Raw genomic sequence first — 24,007 nt, forward strand, 5'->3', positions numbered from 1 at the left:
TCAATATAAAAGCAAAAGATAAAAAGATAAAAGAAGAAAGAAAAAAAAAAAAGAAACTATAATTTGGGAAGATTTTTATTATTATTATTATTATTTTCAGAAGCAGAAGAGGAAGTTGAGATAAAGGGGGAGTATTTGAGTAAGCGAGGAGTCGAGGACAAATTATTGAAGAAGGCCTCTAAATGTGGCTGTCCTGTTGGATGTAGATCCGTAAATCTGCACGCCGATATAAATTCTAAATACTTATTGTAGTTTGTTTTGACTCCAATAATTTCCCGATAGATTCGGAAATTTCTCACATATATCATCACTTCTTCCTCACTATTTTACGCTACAATATGTACTCTCCTCTGTCCCTCCGTTTCTTTGGAAAACAATTTCAGCACCGGTGACTGCCTGCGTTTCACAAGAAATCTCGGTACTGTTCATAGATTATTACGTTCTTATTTTGAAAATATCTACCGTCAATGATATTTCGTTTTTTATTTTCTATTTTTGAAAAAATAATTCATTTGATATGTTTTCCAACTTCTTTTAAATCACATTTCATTATTTAATTGTCGGATCATATTACTATGATACAAATTAGAATTGTTATATTTGATATTTTTTTTTTTTTTTGTGTTTGAATTTGAATTTGAATTTTGGCAAAAGTGAGAGAAATTAGAGGAGGAAGAATGGCAGGAGGAGGATTTACAGATGGGGGGCCAATGAAGAGGGCTCATCTTTATGAGTATGAATTCACGTGGTACTTCTTCAACGCTTGCATTGTTGCTGCACTTGGAGGCTCTCTCTTTGGCTATGATCTCGGAGTTTCAGGTCATTCTTTTTTTTGTTCTTCTTCCTCTTTTTCCTCTTTTTAAGGATGATTATGAATAATATAGTTGTGATTTTGCTTATATTTTGATATTCTGTTTTCAAATTTTTGTTCTCAGTACTTCTATGTGATTTGAAAAATCTAAAAATTTCTTTCTTTCTTAAATTTTATTATTTTACTACCACTGAATTGGTGAGATCAAAGTTTAAAAATATCAATGGACTTTTTATGGACTTTAGATTTAAAAAGACAGTATACTTATTTTCCTCTTTGATAATAGTAGCATACATTAGATAACTGGTAAAAAGAGTGTTATATATTCTAAATTGTACATTTCTTTAGATAAAGCAGTAAGAAACTAATGTTTTCTTAACCTAGTCCAAGGCATAGCTTCAAATCCTCATTCCAACTTAGAACTAAAAAATATATATATATATAATTAATTTTTATAAGTCATCTAAATTTGAGTAGCATAAAATTATTTGTTAAGTTATATATATATATATATTTTATGCTACTCAAATTTAGATGACTTATAAAAATTAATGTTGTCGGTCAAAAGGTTAGAAATTTAGACTAAACAATTAATGTAATAACAATTTGTGGAGATGATGGAGATGATGTTATAAAGTCTTTAAAAAAAAAGACATACATTAGTAAAAGAAACAAAATTAAATACTTACTATAAATATTAAATATGAGTTGAACTTAAATGATATCTCCTCATTCTTTTACGACTTGATCCAGTTTTGTCCCTAAATTTATTTTACTTATTTATATATATATCCTTTCAAAATGGTAAGAATTAGAGATGATTTTTGGAGGATGATTTGAACTCGTTAAAAAATTTAAAACTTTCATAGGGTTTGAACTTTGATGGAATTATTTAAACCAATTAAAATATATTATAAGAATACTTAGATAGCGTCTATCTGTCAAACCATTTTCTACTAAGTTCCTCATCAATCTACTAAGTATTTTCTTTCTTTTTTTCCTTTCCTCCTCAAAAGTGATGTGAAATTTTGAAGCTAAAAGTTGATCTGTGAATGGCTGATTCCATTTCCAGGTGGAGTAACTTCCATGGATGACTTTCTGAAGGAGTTCTTCCCAAAAGTTTACAGAAGGAAGCAACTTCACCTGAAAGAAACAGATTACTGCAAATACGACGACCAGATTCTCACCCTCTTCACTTCCTCTCTCTACTTCGCCGGTCTTCTTTCCACATTCGCCGCTTCTCCTATCACAAGAAAGAAAGGCAGAAGAGCCAGCATTCTCGTCGGCTCCGTCTCCTTCTTCTTCGGCGGATTCATCAATGCATTTGCAGTCAACATCCCCATGCTCATCGTCGGCCGAATTTTCCTCGGAATCGGCATCGGATTTGGCAACCAGGCAGTGCCGCTCTACCTTTCTGAAATAGCGCCGGCCAAAATCCGAGGCAGAGTCAACCAATTGTTCCAGTTGACCACTTGCTTAGGGATTCTGATAGCGAATTTCATCAACTATGGAACAGAGCAGATTCATCCATGGGGCTGGAGGCTGTCTCTGGGATTGGCCATGGCGCCGGCGACTATAATGTTCGTCGGCGGCCTGTTTCTTCCAGAGACGCCGAATAGCCTCGTCGAGCAGGGCAGATTAGAGGAAGCAAGAGAAGTTCTCGTGAAGATTAGAGGAACGTCGAAGATCGAAGCCGAATTCGACGATCTCGTCGATGCAAGCAATGCCGCTCGAGCCGTGAAACATCCTTTCAGGAATCTCTTCCGGCGAAAAAACCGTCCGCAGCTTGTAATCGGCGCACTCGGAATCCCGGCGTTCCAGCAGCTTACAGGAAACAACTCCATTCTCTTCTACGCTCCCGTCATTCTCCAGAGCTTAGGGTTTGGTTCGGGGGCGTCTCTCTATTCCTCTTCCTTCACAGGCGCGGCTCTCGTTGTCGCGGCGTTAATTTCAATGTTCTTCGTCGATAAGTTCGGGAGGAGGAAATTCTTCCTCGAAGCCGGCTTCGAAATGTTCGTCTGCATGGTAAAAATTCCTAAATCCCCTTCCCAACACTCTCCGATTTCGATTCTTTTCTTCGAATCTCGTCTTAACACACTCTGAAATTCCACAGATCGCAGTCGCTATCACGCTGAAATACAATTTCGGACAAGGAAAGGAGCTGTCCAAGGGAGTGAGCGTGTTCCTGGTGTGCATGATTTGCTTGTTCGTGTTGGCTTATGGAAGGTCTTGGGGGCCATTGGGATGGCTGGTTCCGAGCGAGCTGTTTCCATTGGAGACGAGATCGGCGGGGCAAAGCATCGTGGTCTGCGTGAATATGTTCTTCACAGCTCTGATCGCGCAGTGTTTTCTTGCATCGATGTGCCATCTCCGGTACGGAATCTTCATTCTGTTTGCTGGATTGATCTTCATCATGAGTTGCTTCATCTACTTTCTGTTGCCGGAGACGAAGCAAGTTCCGATTGAAGAGATCCATTTTCTGTTCGAAAATCATCCGTTCTGGAAAAATATTGTTAGAGAAGATGGAGAAGAAGAGCGGCCCAAGGAGGAGGCGAGTGACGTTCAAGTTTAGAACAACGCTGTTTTCTCATCTTATTTAGACAGAAGGATTCTTTTTATTTGTTTTGTTTTTTTTCCACTTTTAGGAAGCTTTTTAATTTATTGTTGTTAAATTTTGTTTTCCCCTTTAATGCATGGATTTATTTTTTAGAGTTATCTAAGTCAAGGATTTCAACCTTTGGTCAAGTTATGATGCTCACCATGTTTAGAACGGCGGCATAGTAAAAATTAAAATGAGTAATTCTATTATTGTTTGACACTTAAATGGTATATACCTAAATATATATGTGAGGTAGTCAAATAATAATAAAATAAGCTTAGAGACTATTTAGAATCATTTTTTAAGAGTTAAGGACCAAATTGAGGATATAGAATTTAACCCCCGATCTCAAGAAAGTAGGTGTCAATTATTGTTAAGCTATGCTTATGTTGACTATAAGCGATGCATGTGATTATCTTTTCAATTTTTGTGTATAAAAGTTCTTTTTTATATTTTGTTTTTTAATAATAAATTTGTATAAATACTGCTTTCACCCGACCACTTCTTTGTTTGCTATCTACTTATTGGAAAAATCTAAGCTAAATTTAAAATAATAATAATAACAATCATTTTCAAAAGCTTGTTTTTGTTTGTTTTTGAAATTTGGTTAGAAATGCAAATGTGTGTATTTTTATAAAAACAAACTAAGGAAATTATGATCTTTATCGAAAAGAGGGAGGGAAAAAAAAGTCTAAAGCAATTATAAGCAAACAAACATCATTTTCAGAAATAGAAACTAAAAACAAAATCCTCAAATAAAGCCTAAATTTATTTACTAGTAAATTTTTGTTCAAGGTAAATATATAGAAAAAATCGTTTTCCTAACTTGGTTTAGCATATTACTTTCAACTTTAAACTTCAATTAGCAGTGAAATTATTTGTGGTACATTTCGGTAGCTGAATATTATTGTACTTGGATTGAATATTTTGTTGGTTGAAATTGAATTATATAAGTTGTTTCGTGATTTTTTTTTTATTTTTTATAAAGATAAAAATTAAAATATTTAATTAAGTAGAAAATAAAAACAAAAAAAAATTCAAAATTCTATTGTTTTTAATAAAATTGTTTTAAAAACCAAAACATTTTCATTAAAAAAATCTAATTTGAAATTGAAGCCAAGCACGTTCAGAAAAATTAATTAATTGACTAATGAAGTTGTGCCACGTGTACCTGTACATTTCATGCCAACAATTTCGCAAGTTCATCCACTCCTAAGCTTCCTTGTGGTGAGCTGAAATTATATTCACCAAAATTTTTCTTCCTTTTTGTTTTAGAATCATTTTTCTTCTCGTTTCGTCCCTCCACTGAAACTGCAGCCTCTTCTTTGACTACCAATTCCTTGCTTGTTTGCTCCTCCTCCCTCTCATCGACTGCTACCTTCTTCCTTGGTTGGTGCCTAAACACGGGTGCCGGAGGAGCAGACTGAGAAAAAGCAATTGTCTGATGATAAACGATATCGGCATCCAACGAACGATCGTCTAAAACAATGGCACTGCCAGTTTCTATTGCTTGCTTCAGTAATCGAAGAACTCCATCCGTGACGTTACTTGGTTCCTTATTGAGAGTTTGTGAGGCTTCTGAAGCATACACCATAGTTTCAGAGTTCCCAGCAACAGATATGGCATCGTTTCTTGATTGTTCCATCGGTTCTGCTTCGTCGAAATCCGAGTATCCTAATTCAGTCTCACTCTCACCTCCAGACGTTGTGCACCAAGATTCAAAATCTTCACCGCATGTGTTAGTTGTGGATAGTCTTTGATCATCCTCCTCTGTAGCTTCCACATTGTCCTCTGCAGAGTCTTTGGCTATCGACATCGAATCATTTTTGCTGATCATCGTTGTAAATGAATCAACATCAGAAGTAACCAATTTCTTAGCATGCATAGGATCTAGCTCCTCATTTCCTCCTGTTGGGAGGAATGCAGAACCACAAGATGTTGAATCAAGGTGGCTCAGACCATCATCCTTAACCGACGCTTCTTGTTCTTCAACGGACAGGGCAACTCTAGGTGCCTCCGCTCCCTCCAGATTACTTCCTATTGACGGAAGGGACGATTTCCAATCTCGTCCTCTCCACATAAGAATGTGCTCACTTTCGAAAGAAATAAGAACACAAGGGACAAGATCCTATAGTTAAAAAGGGAATGACTCAGTAGACTGGGGAAGAGAGTTATTATTATTGTTATTTTGATCAAATGAAGAAAATATAAGAGGACCTTTAATTTAGCACCAATTTTTCTGAAGTCGCTCCCGTTCATCTCTTGACAATTAATCCTGACAAGTTCGCACTCCTCGAACGCCTCTTTGACGTGTTTTACAAGGTTAGAGTACACACCATTTTTCCCTGTAACATGTTACAAAAGAAACAGAAAGGTCAGTGAGCTAATGTATTTTTACACATGATGATCGAAGAACAACGAAAAATTCGGTACCTAGCTTGCATATCGGTATTAGTTTCCGTCCCTTCTTACGCATTTCGGTTGCTTCCTCCAGTGTTAGGCCATCAGGGGCCTGCTTAATTAGCCTGGGATACACAGGTGCAGCAGGTTTCCATAGCATGAGAGGGAAGCGAGGACGGGTCTTGTAGTTGTAATTTCTACCTCGATAAAGGTACAACGTCCCACCTCTACTATAGATGATTTTCCCTCCAGTTCTTTCCTATTGAAATTATGTAACAAGAAAACAAGTTAGAAGCATAAAAGCAATGCTACATTTTCATGTCCATAACTAATGAGAAGCATAAAGTGATGCATGCACATGTCTGCAAGGTCAATTATGCATTGTTTCAAAACATTCAATATAAAGCAAAAGATGCAAATATTAAAAAATCAAAATCCAATGTTCAGAAAGCAACTTCTGCCAAGAAATCACAATAATCATGTGGAAACTTAGAAGAACAATAATCCGGGACGAGTTATTTGATCATACAGTAATTATAGTTGAGAAGACATTCACTGATCCAGTAAACATGAGACAAACCATATACGAACTATTGTGTCGAGGTAGCTACACCTTCATCACATGCCATATATATATTTCCAATAGAAGTAATAGCTCATCGTTTTGTTACTAGAACAACAATCTAGATGCAACAATCACAATTTTCTGAAAGCTGATGGCATATTTGACAAAAACAAAGAAGTACGAGACATATATCGTAATAGAACAAAGGCAAGGATTTACAGTAGCAGATAGGAGGATTAGGCTCTAACTTTAACTCAAAAAGGAGCGAGACTATGAGCAATTGGCCAAAAGCAAGACGAAAGATATTGTAACCCCAGAAGCTTAAAAGACTCATAAGCACAACAGTACTAATAATTTACAGGTTAAGCTACCATTTTAGTCCCTATATTTAGGTTAACATGGTTTTAAAAGTTTCAATTTGATGGTTAGATCTCTGTAAACATCTTTGCCATTACTAGATGATAACAATCTTCTAATATGGTATATTTTTTATTAAAAATCAAGTTCTTGTAGCTGAACATTCTTTAGGACGGAGAGGACTAATTCTCTCTACACACCCAATAATGTATCACATAAGAAAATTGCTAACATCTAATGACAGAGACATTATAAGAGATTTAACCAAACTATAAGGACTAAATTTAAACCAAACACAAGTCACAGAAACAAAAATGATAACTTAATCTGATTTATATTTGTACTCAAACTTTTGGTGTAGTGTAATGAAATGACAGTAAGTAGTAATACGTCCCGCAACGTATGAAGAGGAATCAACCTCCAATTGCTGTTTGACATTGTCCATATCAACTGTACACACTCCTTTGCATTTTATCTTGCACACTCTACGCCGTTTCCAATGAGCATGTATGTTATCCAACATATTGTGCGTTAATCCATCTCTACCTAAAATCATTTGAAAGGAACAGTTTCAGTGCGTTAATCCATCTCTACCTAAAAACATTTTAATTTGGTAGGAAATTCAACACCTAATTTGTTCAGGTAGATATCTATTGATTAAGTAAATGTAAAAAATACATGCCTATAGCAATTGGTTAAAGAATTAATGGCCACTAAACTGTTTTTTTAGGTAAAGTTATAGGGACTAAAATTAGAATGATTAAAAGTTCAGGAACCAATTTGAAATAGGTAAGAAAGATCAATGAAAATTCAAGGATCAGATCAGTATTTAAACTATGATCTTAACAAACTCCTTCTGCACTAATCTAAATGCTTCATAGTGGCAATTTTCAATCATAACCAAAATAAATTTCTGAAATACTGCAAAAGATGGCTAGAAAATGCACACTAAACAGGAAATCTCTTTGTTGTTGAATTAAGAGAGATTTTTCATGAGTAATAATACCAATATTCAATTGCCTGTTGGTTTTGATGCACCCACGGACCAGCATCTTGATCTCCTCCTCTGTCAGCGGTTCGCCCAATATTTCTTCCCGCGACATCACATACTTCGGCCCCGATCCTGATAAGAATGGTCCAGGCGCCTGCACTGTCTTAACTCCCTTCTTATTTTTCGGCGGCAGCTGAAACGAGTCGAATTCCGGCAATTTCTTCTTGCTCGGCGGCAACGGAGCACGCCCCGTCCACGGTCGTGGCATCGTCGTCGGACCAAATGGCGCATACGGCGGCTCACGCAGCTTTATTGGCTTCAACTTCGGCGTTTCTGTGTAGCTATACTTGAACTCGAATGGAGCTCCATCGATTACGTAGGAAACTCCATCTTCACTTACGCTAACATTGGCTTCTACGCCTATAGGTCTGTCTTTGGGGGTGTTCAAGGTCTTTTTGGTCTTGGAAACTTGACGAAACGGAGGGGATGAACTGGAATTAGGGTTTTTGGAGTACTTGGATTTCCGACCAGGAATTGAAGGACTCGATGGAGACGAGGGAGTGCCGACTGACCTGAACGTTTCAGTCCCGCCTATTGCGGAGGTGGACGAGTCGGAATCGTGTAGGTTGGCGATTCTTGTGGCGGAATCGAAGCGGCGTTCACGGCGGATTTGATCCTCGATTTCCTGCTGAGACCGTCGGCGCTGCTCGAATCTCTCGGCGTTGGCATTGTTCCAGCGGGAAAATCGAATTTCGGTAGGAGAGGAACGGTGAGACGGAGCTGGATTAGGGTTGAATTGGGGAGCGAAGACGGGGAAGGGGAAGGGCAATTTGAGCGCCATAGCTGGAAATGAAGTGAAGGTGAGCGCGGGGCTGAAGCTCTGCTACGTTTCCCGGCAAGAGATCAACGCAAGCTAGCTAAAACGACGTCGCTAAACCCACGTACTTCTCCCATTTTCAATGTTTGTTTTTTTTTAGTATATTTTCAATGTTATTATGAATGGGGTTATTGGATTTATTATTATTATTATTATTTTGCAAAGGTTGGTAATTGAGCTCGTTCTAATAAATTTTGGGGGAAAAAAAACCATCAATGCAATAAATGTTTAATAGCTTATTATCTTTTAAAACTTATTTATTTTTTCATTTTTCTTTATTTTTATTTTTTTAGAAAATAAAACTCCATTAATTAAACAGAATCACGAGTTTGACTCGATGTGGGAGAAATTTGATTTACATTTATCTTTTTTAATTGTCAAACATATAGTCAACACAGTTGAATATTTTATAAGGTTAAATTGTAAATTTAATTTAAACAATTTAAAATATCTTTAAATTTTGAAATAAATATTAATTGATTTTAGGTAGGTGTGACAAACATAATAAAATCATAATGCATCAAATCTATCTTCTAAGTTGCCCCACTATATTTTCTCATATTATTTAATTATCATGTCATTTGTTTGATGTATTATACTAACATTCGTCAGCATCGTCAGCATGCATGTTCCATTATTATCATATTTGGATTAATTTTGGTGCATCCAAAATCAAAATTTTCATTTTCTAAAATGATTTGTGATATATTTAAAACTGTTTTTTTATTGATCCAAACAATTTTTGTCAATGTAAAAATCACTTTTATTTTAAAATATTAATATTTTACAATAACATGCCAGTGATTTTAGAAAACCACAAACCAAAAATTTTCCTCTTAATTATAAGTATAATGTTCCAATATTCACTCCATAATTACAATATTATATATTTCTCTTTTATTTTTTCAAGAATTGTTATATATATATACAACTTTTTTTTTTGAGTGGGTTATATATATATATATATATATATATATATATATATATATTTAAAGTATAGTTACAGAATTATTGCAAAAACTGTACATAAAAATAAAACACAAAAAAGAAAAAAGTAATTAAGCCAAAAATGTGCGTTTAAATTTTGTTGTTTTTTGAATAACCAAAGTAGTTGGATTTTGGATTTGACCAGAAGCTATGAATACGATAATGCTACACACTCCCACAAAATCAGCTGCATAAGCCATCTTCTCTGAGTCGAATATCTCCACATGTAGCCCCCACACGGCTCGCCACACTGAAGCACCGCAACAAGACACCGCACCACTCTCGATTCTTGAACATTTCTGTTCTGTTCGGATCAATCAAAACAAAAATCTGGGATTTTCAATTACTGAAAATCAAGCACACCCATCTCTGTAATTTGCAGTTTCGTCCAAAAGATTTGGAAAATTATGCGAATTGCACATGCCCACGAGCCATTGGCGCGCCTTGCCTTCGATGCGACGTTTTGTGGGGCCAACGATGATTCGAAATTAAAGCTACCGGATAAAGATCATCCAAAATGCTTATTGCTTCATTACTTCCACATGACTCCTCCATTTCTAATCGGTTAGTTTTCGATTTTCTTCACTTTTTTCAGTCCCAATGCTCTTTTTTTTCTTTACCCTTTGCGTGTGCTTTCGATTTCTGTTCATTCGCCGAAATGCAGGTCTCTCCCTCTCTCTTTTTAAGTGTTGGAACTTGGAATCGGTTTCGCTTCCGAAGAATGATCTGATTTCATTCTCTGTTTGATCGTCCTCCAGAATCGCTTATTATGTAAGTCGCTGGCCTTCTCAATCCTTGTGTTTTTGTTTCTGATTCTCAAATACGCAAGTGAAGCTCTGAGGTTTTGAATCTTTTGATTGGTTTGTTTGTACGCACCCGAAATTTTTTGTTGGCTTTTGAGTTTTGAATGTTTTTTTTTTTCCAGATTTTTTACTTTTTCTTTGCACTTCGATGTTCTTGTTTTCACGAAGGATCTTCAGTTCTGGACAGTGTTGTGCCTGCTATTGTTTTCCATTTGGTTTACGTTTACCTTCTAGAACGGGATTGATGTCTGAGCTGAAGTTTTTCTATGAATTTGGTAGTCTCTTTATTCACCAGTTACTTAGTCTCAATGTTCAAATAAATTTAGAGTTCTCAAATTTATGGAAAATGTCGTTGTCAATAGACTTCTACTTAAAAATTCTTATTATTGGCATTTATGTTCACATCAGCGGTATCTTGCTGATATGTTCTATAGTTCATCCATACTTCTAAGATATAATGGAGATGAATATATTGATTATTGATCAATCCGTGGTGTCGATATAGAACCCTTCACTTTATGGAAATATGGACGTCTGAAATATATAATTCTAACTCTCATCTTTATGGTACATAACCTCAGAAACTGAAGATTGGATGGGAAATGTACGAACCCAGAACGAATTGTATGAGATTGCTTCCACGGTTAGTGTTATTTTGCATTTCAGTTCCGAGTTTGTAGCACGCGCATTCTTCTCGATTAGCAAATGATTATTATAGCATCTCAATTCCATGAAGAAGCTTGGCCTTCCAGATCACATATTGCTATGCATCTCAGGCACATGATGATACTCTTCAAATCTTCGGTATCATATCACCAATTGATGAGATTCTTACCCATCTCTTGGCATTGACTAGTTACATAACTCGCGGATTTGTCCAATTTATCGGTGAGGTTTTTTAGCGTACTTCTCATAATCGTTTTGGTAAAGGTGGATTACATTTCAGATGTTATGCTTTTATCATTTAAGTTTTTGGATCATCTGATATGATATCCATATATTGAGGATATACTAACTGTTTGCGGCTTGCGGTTGATGCTTGTGGCAGAGGATCTCGTAGCCAGAGATGTCAACAAATTTCTTATCGACTCTGTGGTCATTCCATTGGGACTTTGTTTGAGTTCTTCTGGTCAAAGTGGACAGAGGTCTGTTTCGGAAGGTTCGTCGTTGTCCATACCCGACATCCCCGGTGCCTCAGATTCGAACAACGGTGTGTTTGTAGATAGGAGATCAGATGTAGAGACCATTTACAGTTACCAGGTTGCATCTCCCATTTTTCAAGGGTAATTAACATATTCTTCCTGTAGTTCTTGATTGGTTATACTGAGCAAGAATGTCCCGAAAGCCAAATCGAAGTGAAGCTATTGTTTTAATTAGCTATTGTTGTCAAACTCAATCTTAGAAGTTATAAAGTCTTGATTGACATCATATTGGTCCTCTTCTGCGTCCTGTCATTTTGTGGAACCAACTTCTTTAGTATATCTGTTCATTTCTTTGAACTTCTTGTTCAGACATGTTCGAACCCGAATCCTCTAAAGCATTAGTTGGCACGAGATGAAGAATATTTATTTTCCCGCCACGTTTTTCTGCACTGTTTCTTATCTATTTTTTCTTGGTGTAGGTTGATGCTCCCAATATACAGTTTACAGTTTATCCAAGAATTAGCATTATGTTCCTTGAGGCATTGTTTCTCCTGCATTCAATGCATCGAGTTCCGCCTCCACAAGTAAGAAAAGGTTGCCTCTGTACTCTCATTGATCTTCCCATTTTAAAAACTGACTGATTTTTTATCCGCTACAGTATTATATCTAGAATAATAAAAACCTTGCTCGGTTCAGCGAACGATATCGGATGGCTGCAAAGTACTCCCGGCATGCCTCCTGTGGTTGATGGAACAGCAAGATTCTTGGAATTGCTCTCGGAAATAAGGTTATGATCCACTTAGTTTGGTTGATAAATTCTCTAATTATCTTGTTAGTTGTTGGGATTATTGGTTATAAACATGTAAGTTGTAGCCGTTTATATTTAGTAGCAATGATTAACAAGTTATGGTCATATCGTAGTTTGATCTCTTTCCGTTTTCAAGATTTTTCAATTTCGAATGTTTATTTCATCGATCTGTGTCTTACTACCGACTCCACTGATTTCGATAATTCAGGAACGGAGAGCACAAACTACCCAACTCATTTGTTTATTTATTAGTCCCAGGTATAGGAAATATCTCATTTGTTTTGGTCATTTTGAAGTATTCCTTTCACCATTTTCTGTTCATCTTGGGATTGTTTAGCCACAACATTGTAATGGAAATTTTGACTTCCTTAGGTCTCTTTAGCAATCATGGTCCCTTGTATTTTGTGGGCACCAAGAAATTCTTTTCAAAGATGGGTCTTACTTGCCATATTGCAAAAATTCATAGTGAGGTAATAGATCATCTCCTGCAATGAAAAACAGTCGCATCCTCGCTCTTTCATCGTCTTTTCCCGTTCCTTTTCCCAGGATGATTGAGGGTAGGACTCAGCAAAGTTATACCAGTTTCTTACTCCAAATATAGTTTTGTTTGAACTCCTTTTTCGTTCTTGAAGGTATCAGTAGAACATAATGCCTGGGAGTTAAAAGAATACGTCGAGGAGCTCTACTGGGGCTCGGGCAAGCGAGTGATGCTGCTCGGGCATAGCAAGGGCGGGGTTGATGCTGCTGCTGCATTATCAATCTACTGCAATGAGTTGAAAGGCAAAGTTGCTGGCTTGGCTCTGGTACAAAGTCCTTACGGCGGAACCCCTTTGGCTTCAGATATCCTTCGCAACGGGCAGGTTGCTGACAAAGAGATGAGGAGGATCATGGAGCTCGTAATGTGCAAGATTATCAAGGTTGCGACATATATTATTTTTTCCTGACATTTTCCATTGTTTCTTTATTCGGGATAACTATATCGGTCTGTTTCCATTGTTTCTTTATTCGGGATAACTATATCGGTCCGTTTCCATTGTTTCTGTATTCGGGATAACGATGAGACAGAGAATAGCATGGCAGAGGAGTTTGGGTACTTTTTTACTTGGCTATACATGTTTGAAACTTGTGATAGATATGAACTTATTTGCAGCTTCAGAAATGCAGTGTTGTTTTTTCTATGGATTCTGATTTATCTTCTGTAGGGTGACATTCGGGCATTGGAGGATCTGACGTATGAGAAGCGAAAGGAGTTCGTTACGAGTCACAAGCTCCCAGAGAACATACCAATACTCTCCTTCCACTCGGAAGTACGAGTGGCACCGGGAGTTCTTGCTACAATGACTCAAATAGCTCACGCCGAGCTACCATGGCTACCTCTTCCAAGATCTTGGACAGAATCCGATACGGTGGTGGAGGGTGGGCGGCATGTTCCAGTGGTGATTCCCATTTCTGCTGTCATGGCATTGTGTGCTCTGCATTTGCAGCTTCGGTATGGAGAGAAGAGCGATGGTCTGGTGACATGCCGGGATGCTGAAGTTCCTGGCTCAGTCGTCGTGAGACCGAAACAGAAGCTCGATCACGCGTGGATGGTTTACTCTTCCCGGAGGAAGAATTCAGGTGATCCTGATGCTTCTGAGATGTGCGAGGCAATTTTGACATTGCTTGTGGAGCTTGGATTGAGAGTGAAAGAAGGAAAACAATAGGTGGTGGCTTTCTTGTAATTCTATCTAAAGATAGATCCAAATTTGTCCATTGCAAAATCTAGTGAAATTTTCTTTTGCAAAAGGAAGTTGAATATGATCGTATTGGATTTCATCATAAATCAATCGTTGCTTGATTTTATGGTTGAACATGTAGTTTTGTTGTTTATTAAAAGATGATAACACTGGCGATAGCTTCAAACTTACTTGTAAATTTTCATTTTTGAAGAGAATGTAAATATCAAATGCTTACTTACATGTAAATATCAAATGTAAATATCAAAGGATGTAAAACAAAATACTTTTAAGTCTAAAGGTTTTTTTTTGGTTAATTTAATGATACAATAAAAACGAAAACTAAAACAACATTAAAACACATGCGTGAACCAACATTCCGACTTGATTTGACTCTTTTTTTTTTCCTTTTTTTTCTTATAGTATAACGGGTGGAAGATCGGACTCACAATCTTTTAATTAGAGATATATGCCAACTATCGCTATGCTCACTTAACGACGGAAAGAAACCCAACAAAAATTATAAAGAAATTTATAAGTCATAGTTGAAAGCTTAGAAACCAGTATTAGTAAAAATAAAAGTTTATGATCCAATCAAAATGACATTTAAAACTTAAATTTATTTTATAACTATTATTATTTTTTATTTACTTCTATTTTATAACTATCACTATAAAACAACAAACATTTTTATATAACATATATGTGCGTGTGTTAGTTGCACATTTCATAGCAAAGAAATTCATAGGATATTATTTTCTACGTGCCATCCTGGTTGAAGTCATAAATTCTTTCGAATTTATTTTGACTTTCTGAAACACTAGACTCACTTATAAATAATGTAAATATGATACGAGCATAGCTCTACTTCAATAAGAATATTTTCGTTCACTTCCAAGCAAGGGCAATGTTACTCATCTCTTTCAAAGTTTTTAATTTTTACTTTGTCATACTACTAAAAAAGGTCATGCACAACATTTGTTGGATATGTTGCTTTTTTATAAATGTTATCTCTCTCGTTTTGGAAGAAACCCCTGAACTTACATCCATTCCCAAATTGTTAGTCCATGTAACATTTATACACCATGAAAAAAAAAAATCTACTACTATTTATTGCTAGGATTTTTCTTTCGTAAATAAAGTTTTAATGATAAAGACCAATGAAGATGAGTAATATCCATATTATATAGTACCGGAATTTTATTTATTTATTTATTTTTTGGTAAAATATGAAACACGTTACCTTTTATCCGCTACACGACGTACTAAATACTTTTTGATGGTGGAACCATATGTACAAGAGATTATCGTAACGGCCAAATCAGTTTGATCTCTATGGGGCCCACCGCCACCGAGAACGTGCTGCAATTGGTTGAAGTTGAAGAAAGGAAGACGACAAAGACTCCCGTCTGAAGAATCTATGTGGTCGTCACGAAAATGGGCCCCTCTTGGATAGGGCCCATGATAATTCTTTGTTGTAAAGCCCAACGTCGCTATTATTTCGAGAGTCCAAAATATTAAATAGTGGTAGGCCCATGGCCCCAGCCCATAAAACCATTCATGCACCGAAATATGACTCTATCAAAATTACCATAACATGACAATTCACGTAAAGGAACTACATCATAATTTCCACACCCATAGAAATAACATTTTTTTCCCTAGAAAAACACCCAATGACAATGCAGTAAAATTTTCACCGACACATTGGTAATTTTGAACCAACTTACTCGTAATTCGTAAATCAAGATAGTCGATATTTTTTTAGGCTGGAAAATTGTAAGTGTGGAGATCAAACAATTACCTGTAAAAAATTAAATAAAGTATTAAAATATTTGAGAAATATTAGAAATCTCATTAATGTATTGAAACTTTGATGGAAAAAAAAGATTTGAATATAACATTCAGTTAATCAATTTTATTTATTTATGACTCCCTCACATATATGAGTAAGACAATGCCTTATTAATTAAAAAAAAATACCAGTCAATTATAAGATTGTGCGTATAATAAATTTCTTGTTATTATTTTCTATGAGAACTCGTTTTCTAATTCATCTCATTCATCAATATGATTTCTCTCCTTTATGTCATTTTTACATCATTATCAAACGGTGTTTTTACCTTGTTAAAATCGTTGTAAATATTTTATTGATTAAGTCAAATAAAATATCTACAAATGTGCTCTTCATATTTATTTCTTTATACTTTTATTTACATCATTGTTTTTAAGAACATATCTCTAAAACTTTTATCAAAAGAAAGAAAAACATATCTCTAAATTGAAAATCTCGAATCTGAATCTTTGTTGGCAATGATGACATCTTAACCTGTATAGAGTCAAAATGAAGACAAATTTCATCCGCATAAAGAAAAATTACTTTTTTATTAGGATGATTAAATATATGCTAATTGAATAATGTAAAAGATAGTTCCATTAAAAAAAATATATATATATATATAATAAAATAATGTAAAAGATAATAATGCAAATAAAAATATATTACACCTCGATTATAACAATAGAGAGAGAGATTGATCTAAATGGAGAATACTTTTTTTTTTCTTTTTTTTTTAAATATAAAGTTTATCAAATAAAAATATAGATCCATAAGTAAAAAAGAAAAAAGAGAGAGAAATATATTATACGTCCTTAAGAAAAATAAAGAAAATAATTTAATTAAACCGAGATCTTTTCGTCGACAACTTTTTAGCATATGTTCAAAAAACAAAAAGAATTTTTTCGCATGTGTGGATTTATTAATTCTCTTTCTAGAACTAGCTATATTTTTTATGCCTGGACTAGACATTAGATGAAAAGACAAAAATGCCCAAGTAAGGAATTATGATAGGAAAGCGATATTCAAAAATATGTTCAACTGTTAAACAATAAACTGCTTGATTAAGAGGGACAAATTTTGATTATATTTCAAAAGAATAAAAAACTGCTTGATTAAGAAAGATCAAAAAAGTTTTATATAAAAAAAGAAAGAAAGAAAGATAAAAAATTTGGCAAATTTAAAATTTAATTATCCTTTTTTATAAGAGAAACAAGCACCGATTTCCTTGTTGAAATTAAAGGGAACGTTGTAATGTTTTTCATTGCATTATTTAATCAAAATGGTTTTTTTTAACAATATATCATGATTCTTCGATCATTGAATGGTCTCCAAGGGGGAAAAAAAATCTTATGAAAAAATTTTGATTTTGTAAAATTTATGTTAGAGGCTTAAATTTAGTTTACTTGAAGGGCTAAATTTGTCAAATTCACACAAATCTAAAAAGGATAGACAAAAAAAAAGAGTTTTTTTTTATAGCAGATATTGATTATGAAACTTTCTTTTCATAGAAAAGATATCTTAATGCATTCAATATATATTTATATATTTTGTTAATTCTCGAGATCTCAAGGATTTAAGTTGGATAGTCCGATTAACCTATAAAATAATCAAGGAAGTTGTCAACCTCACGGTCGCCCTTTGATTTCACTCCTAAGGGGGTTGGTTGGCCTAAAGTGGTTGACTTTAACTAGTAAGCCCGAGTTAACAAGTGAGCCCCACAAGGTTCGACCTATAAACTTGATTGATGGTGCGTAGTACACACAGCTCGACTTTTTGGTTGGCCTAGGTTTTATGCTCAAAACTCGGCCTTTTGAATAGTTTCTAAGCTCTAAGTTGGTTTATTGGACTTTTCTATAGTTCATTCCTAATGATAAAGCTGGTCGAAAATGATTTTTTTTTTATAAATGTATTGGTAACTCGAAATAAATGAAACATTTCATTGGGATCTACAAAACTAACCAAATAAATAACTCAATATAATTGTAGAAGTCCTGCCTGTCAAATTAAAAAGAAATTACACATGCAATACTATTTTTATAAAACGTATATTAGAAAATCATTATTTGTAAGAATTCAATATATTATTATGTTAAAAAGTTTATTTAACAATTTAAAGTAGAGTGACACGTGTATTTTTTCTTGTAGATATTTATATTTGTAACATTGGTTAAAAATAGCATATAAAAATTTAGAAAAATATTAGATGGTCCACGAATTAAATATGGGAAAGGGTGTGGGTCCAACATTGCATCAACCACTTCTCCAAATATTCATTTTCCAATCACCATCCACATTAATATCTTCAAACAATAATTGTCACAAGTTAATTTCCTACTTTCTTTTTCCAACTTTCTTTCAAACCCACGTATTAAAAAGAATTGACATTTTACATTAAATTCAATAATAGCAAAACGACAAATTTCAATACGAAAATATAAATAGTAGACACACATATATATAGAGAAAAAAATTCACTCTAGAAAATTACGGAGTAGTTTTTAATAACTTAAATAAAATATTTGAAATTTGAAAAATTAAAGTTAAACATCTGAAGATAATTTACTATCAACTATTTAGAGACAGTTTGATATATTTTAATTCTTTGAGTTCAATCGGTCCAAATCAAAATGTGAATCCCTTACCTATCTATTTACTCAATTATTTTTAAATATTGAATTAAATGTGTAACTCAACATCAATAATGGTTATATTATGAAAAATATAATATAAATCACCTTAAGAAAATAAACAGGTAGGAGCAGAGTAAGTAAAGAAGGAGGTGTCCTCCCTTAACTTAATACAAAAGGCATATATATATATATATATATAACAATATTTTTATTTATTAGAAAAAGAAATAGAAAACAATAAAAAGAAACGTACCGAACGAGTGTTAGCTATCTTTTCAGACGGACGAACTAATTTAATCTCTAACTACCCAAATAGATTTAAGCATTATTTTTTATTTTTTATATTTTACAAATCTTTCTTTATCCAGACATTAATTAATTGTAGTTTATCACGTTTGTCACTTTGCCTCCAAAAGTTGTTGCATGCCAATTAAGTACTTAACGAACATTTTTGCCAAGTAATCTCATGTATTAAATATACCTAATTAAGTTCGTTTAAAAGAATATATATATATATACCTAATTAAATAAATGCGTTCAAATTTTCAACTCTCAAACTTATATGAATTATGAATGACTTATCATACATACAAATTTATTTATTTTAAAATTTAAAATCCTTTGTCATGAAATCGGTCTCCCTACTATTTTTATAATGATTTTTGTTTGGACCTACCTAAGTGGCGTACTTTTCTATAATAGACATATAACTATTATAGTGGCCAAAATGATAACATTAATTCATATGTAATATTTTGTGAAAACAAATATTCACGTATAATATATATGCACACACATATATTTTGAGGAAATTTCCTTTTACGAAATTTGTTATTATATATTTCGGCATTTGTATATTTTCTTCGAATATTTTCACAATTTTATGAGGTTAAAGATTGGATTTTATATACATTAATATCGGACTTTTGAATAATAGAAATAATATTAATGGAAATATTGACATATCAACAAAATTTTGTTCTCCCTATATAGTTGGTTGTAGGAATAGAGATGGAATAATTAATGTTTGGTTTATATAAAAATCAACCACAAATATTTTAATTCTTTCGACCGGAAACATAGGCCGACTGCTGAGCCCACTCTGGCTCAGCCGCACCACCCGGGGTGCGAGCCACCCGAGAAGCAAGCTATTACAGCGAGCGGCTGGAGCTGTAGGGAGCCGAGGAGCAAAGCAGTAGATAAGATCGAAGAAGGGGCCAGGCTCCCGGTGGAGCAGAGGAGACGGTTAGGATAACGAACTTGAAACGCGGAGCCCGAGCGGCCGGCGAGCGAGTGGTTAGTGGCCAATAGCGCCCTAGTTGATGGCATTCCTCTCCGCGGCTGGCACTCGAGGAACCACGGGGCACTCCATACGGAGCAAGCAAGTCTTGGGGATGAGACGCCCGCGCAAGGACCTCAATTCTCATTAGGAGGTCGAACCAAGGACCTTTCCGTGATAGAAAATATAATTAGACCCTGAAATTTTGATAATCTTTATTAAGTTTGGGCTGATGCTAATTATTAAGATAGTTGACTTTCTCTATCTCTCAGATGATATTTGAAGTTGTAATGCTGTGTAGATGTGTTTTTCGATTCTACTTAAAAAAACTTTATACCAATATAAGGGACGGTTCTTAATATATATATATATAAATTTACTATATTATCTACTTGATGTGCAACTTTAAACAAATTTCTATTAATTGAATAGAGACAATATAACTATTAGTTTATTCAACATTGAGCAACATTTATGAGTAATAATAACAAATAATATATCTATAAATGTGTTGTTTGTTTTTAGAGACATTAATTTCTAACTACTTGTTTTGTATTACTTATTTATTGTTGAAGTAAAAATAAACTACAAAACTAGTATATTACATTTTCAGTCATCCACCGTCAAATTTACAAATAGAGAAGGAAAAAAATAAATAATAATTACAACTGTGATATTTTAAAATGCACAAAATATGTTATTTTTGTAAAAATTTCATATCATTTATATGAATTACCCTTCTCTTAATTAATACACTGTAATATCTCTATGCAACGTATTCTGAAATTAAAAACAAAAAAGAAAAAGAAAAGAAAAACTTTGTACATTGGTTAAAACTTAAAACAATCATATTAATTTGGTCAACATCATTAATTTAAAATATTGACCAAAAAAAAAAGGAAAAGGGAAAATTGGAGTTGGGCCGGGCCCACAGTCCATCGTACGCTGGTGGCAGAGTTCGGAAGCCAACTTCATTAAGAAGATTTATAAATTGGCTAACAAACGCTTTCAACGTAGCTGTCTATGAATTGAGTATAGATTTATCATTTTCATTCTTCTGTTTTAAGATATATTTAGTGGGGTACGAGAGAAAGATAATTTTTCCTTACAGAAGTATTTTCATGCCCAATTTACATATTTTTTATTCGATTAAATTTCTAAAAGTTTTAAATCTAATAAATATGACGAAAATATGAGTTAAGAATTAACAAAATAATGACATGAAAGATGAATATATGTGTAATTTTTGATATCAATATATCAAGGTAAAAAAATAAATATCCCTATAGAATTATTTGTTCAAGTTGACAAAATGGACGTATAATATATCATTTATTTGTCAACAACGAGAATACTTAAACATATTTAATAACCATAGAAAAGAAGAAGTGGAATAAAATAAATCTAAAAGATAAAAGTTCTGTTAAAATTTTTGAACAATTAAATCGTACCAATTAGACACGAGAATAAAATGATTCATGACATTTTCAATTAACGACCTCTTGGGTGTGAAACTTATTAGAGACTAGAAGTTAAATAGAGTAAATTCAAAAGACTAAACTTAAAATGTTTTGGATTTTTTTTAGAAACTATAATAAATAAATTTGTATTTATATAAATATATTTTTTAAATATCACAAAACTTTTTGATTGGTGTAATATAATTGTATAAATTTACCAGTTATGCTATTTTTGTAAAATTCAAACCTAACCTATATATAAAAATACATATTAATTTTCTCCTATTTTTGTTCTTTTTTTATCCATTAGTTAATGATTTGTTTTTGTTTTCACAATAAAAACATAAGCCGTGTCTATCACCCCAAATTCAAGTGTGACCACAAAAATGTATCCATTGTTTGTTTGTAGTAGTACAAATAAGCTTTTCAATCGTACAATGTGCAAGGAAACTAGGAAAGTACCTTGCACGTTTGCCTTTCAGCAAATTAGAAAAATGATAAAACTTAGAAAAGTTATATATGTATATATAGATGCTTTTCCAAATAAACATATTTATAACTTCATAAAATTTTAATTGAAAAGAAAAATATTGGGTTCCAATCCTATTTTATTCATCAAATATATAAGATTATTCTATTTGTTGATCTCTATGCTTACAAAATTATTTCACTTTAGTCCCTAAAATTTTAAAATTTTCTATTTTAGTTCTCGTTGTTTTGTTGCTTATGGTTCAACCTATGGATACTGTGGCTTTGAATGTGGGTGTTGATATTTTGACGCGAAGATGTATTGGAGCTAGTTAAACTAAGGAGAGTATTGGCTGGATGAATATTATTGTGACATATATACATATATATGGATAACTAGGAGTTCAAGTTTTACTTCTCTATATCTAAGGACACCTACACTCGTCCCAAGACTTGAACCCATGAGATATCAAGAGCTTATTCACTGTAAAGTTCGAACTTGAAATCTCAAAATTGATATGACAAAGAAACTTGGACTAGACATTGGGGACAATATTATGTGATATAATAATAGCAATGATAAATTTTTGTTTTTTTAAATTTCGGGATCAAAATATTTATTTTGTTATAATTTAAAAATTCAAATAAATATTTTGAAAGTTTAACAACATAATTGAAAAAATAATTAAAGTTCAAGGGTCCAAATATGATTTGAAAAAAAACAAACAAATATCTAGATGAATGATATAACAAGAACTTAGGTTCAAATTCTAATTTGTTAGAGTATGGAAGTAGTGTGTTTAATTTTGTTTTTAAAAGTAAAAAAATAGTTTTATTGATGCAAAAATTTCTTTAGTTGGATAATTTTATAAATTAAAAAACAAAACAGAAATAATATTCTGTTGTCTTATGTGCTTTCGAAGTTAACCATCATTAATTTAATTGTAATTTTTTTTTCAAAATAATTTAATTTTCTTTTTAAGTAAATCCTATTAATAACGCGAGCCGTTAATAATATTTTGAAATATTCTATTCTGATTTTAAATTTTATTCTCTATTTCCAAATTTATAAACGTGCTGATGAATAGAATTAGACAATTATAAAAAATTTCACAAACTAAAGTAAAATATCTAAAAGTGTAATCACCATGTATAGTTAAATAGTGAACTACAACTGATTCATTATTCTCTTGTAATTCACAATATTCTAATTCATTTAAGAGTAACTTGATTTGGTAGAGAAATGTAATTATATTTTAAGCGAAAAAGATATTACAAAGAATACCCAAAAAAGGTAAAAGGGAATTTTAGGTTTTGGAGGGATTGGAGAGAATGTAAAAAGTTTTGGTTATGATGAGGGATATGCAAAGAGACAAAAGGATAGGTGAAATTGCAAATGAACTATTTATTAAAGGTAGCCTTCAATTGTGTGGTTCTCATAGAAAGGAAAAAGGAAAGGCTTGGGAAAGTTTTCATCAATGCTAGCCAACCCATTTCAAGATATATATTTTTCCCCCTCTCGATATCATAGGGAAATTTTTTTTTTTTAATTTCCCTTTATTTTTATCAAGAAAAATTTTGTGATACCCCTTTTCTTTAATTTTTATTTTATAATTATATGATTCGACTGCTAGAAAATCAAGAGAGCTGGACTTAGAGAGTGCAAACACGAACGGTACAAAGAAATAAAACAACTTCGACGCTTAAGTTAGTAGAATTTGAGGTGTTCTCAAGACAAGTAATAAAATTTGTGTACATGCATGCTATTGAGATTGTTCTTGTATTTAATAGCAGTGAAATGTAGGATCCGTTTAGTGGTTATCAGCCACGATCAAGAGAATCAATGGTCCGAGTTCTGCAATTGTGGACAAACGATTGAGAATTGTTTACTTATTGTCTCCTCACCTTGACATAAGTACAAGATATTATTTTTCGGACCTTTAACAACCTATTTTTTCTCGCCACATGAAAGGGAGTGGTTTCATATCACTCGATATTATATTTTACTTTTATAATTCAAATGGTTTTAATTCGATGTTTTATGGGATTTTTTTAATTTCCCTTTATTTTTATCCAGAAATGGTGCGATCCCCAGCTTTTTATTTAATTATCTTTAATTATTATAATTGAGATTATCTTAATTTTTTATGTTTTATTTGAAAAGGATATCATGGGAAAATTTTTAAATTTCTCTTTACTTTTATTAGTTTTATAATCATCTTTTAAACTTTATAATTTAAATAGTCTTAATTTGATGTTTCATTCGAAAAAGATA

At 33.2% G+C, this 24,007-nt stretch overlaps 3 protein-coding genes across 8 annotated transcripts; 2 read left to right on the plus strand and 1 right to left on the minus strand.

The window, feature by feature from the left end:
* Nucleotides 1-343: 343 nt before the first annotated feature.
* On the plus strand, nucleotides 344-3,659 carry LOC111024232 (sugar transport protein 14). The gene is made up of 4 exons (XM_022301879.2): nucleotides 344-418; nucleotides 655-819; nucleotides 1,884-2,836; nucleotides 2,925-3,659. The coding sequence occupies exons 2-4, from the start codon at nucleotides 678-680 to the stop codon at nucleotides 3,381-3,383; spliced, it is 1,554 nt and encodes a 517-aa protein (XP_022157571.1). The 5' UTR covers nucleotides 344-418; nucleotides 655-677; the 3' UTR covers nucleotides 3,384-3,659.
* CAF1 (RNA-binding CRS1 / YhbY (CRM) domain-containing protein) lies at nucleotides 1,853-8,654 on the minus strand. 3 transcript variants are annotated; one of them, XM_088127702.1, is made up of 6 exons: nucleotides 7,739-8,654; nucleotides 7,151-7,278; nucleotides 5,844-6,069; nucleotides 5,628-5,755; nucleotides 4,582-5,538; nucleotides 1,853-3,290 (listed from the first exon to the last, which is right to left on the minus strand). In XM_088127702.1, the coding sequence occupies exons 1-5, from the start codon at nucleotides 8,562-8,564 to the stop codon at nucleotides 4,591-4,593; spliced, it is 2,256 nt and encodes a 751-aa protein (XP_087983828.1). In that variant the 5' UTR covers nucleotides 8,565-8,654; the 3' UTR covers nucleotides 1,853-3,290; nucleotides 4,582-4,590. The 3 variants fall into 3 exon arrangements, with proteins under 3 accessions (XP_087983828.1, XP_022157570.1, XP_022157569.1); XM_022301878.2 differs by having other exon boundaries at nucleotides 1,853-3,310; XM_022301877.2 differs by lacking the exon at nucleotides 1,853-3,290 and having other exon boundaries at nucleotides 4,536-5,538.
* A 1,175-nt stretch (nucleotides 8,655-9,829) lies between these two features.
* LOC111024214 (uncharacterized) lies at nucleotides 9,830-14,190 on the plus strand. Of its 4 annotated transcripts, none has more exons than XM_088127070.1 (11): nucleotides 9,830-10,151; nucleotides 10,252-10,358; nucleotides 10,972-11,033; nucleotides 11,127-11,278; nucleotides 11,439-11,673; nucleotides 12,012-12,116; nucleotides 12,191-12,319; nucleotides 12,549-12,598; nucleotides 12,713-12,810; nucleotides 12,973-13,257; nucleotides 13,543-14,190. In XM_088127070.1, the coding sequence occupies exons 3-11, from the start codon at nucleotides 10,993-10,995 to the stop codon at nucleotides 14,041-14,043; spliced, it is 1,596 nt and encodes a 531-aa protein (XP_087983196.1). In that variant the 5' UTR covers nucleotides 9,830-10,151; nucleotides 10,252-10,358; nucleotides 10,972-10,992; the 3' UTR covers nucleotides 14,044-14,190. The 4 variants fall into 4 exon arrangements, with proteins under 4 accessions (XP_087983196.1, XP_087983195.1, XP_022157548.1 ...); XM_022301856.2 differs by having other exon boundaries at nucleotides 9,833-10,151; nucleotides 11,167-11,278; XM_088127069.1 differs by having other exon boundaries at nucleotides 9,830-10,358.
* Nucleotides 14,191-24,007: the final 9,817 nt, after the last annotated feature.

This window comes from Momordica charantia (assembly GCF_013281855.1).
Source record: "Momordica charantia cultivar OHB3-1 chromosome 8 unlocalized genomic scaffold, Mcharantia_2.0 BLBB01000008.1, whole genome shotgun sequence".
In the NCBI taxonomy this organism is placed as follows: domain Eukaryota; kingdom Viridiplantae; phylum Streptophyta; class Magnoliopsida; order Cucurbitales; family Cucurbitaceae; genus Momordica; species Momordica charantia.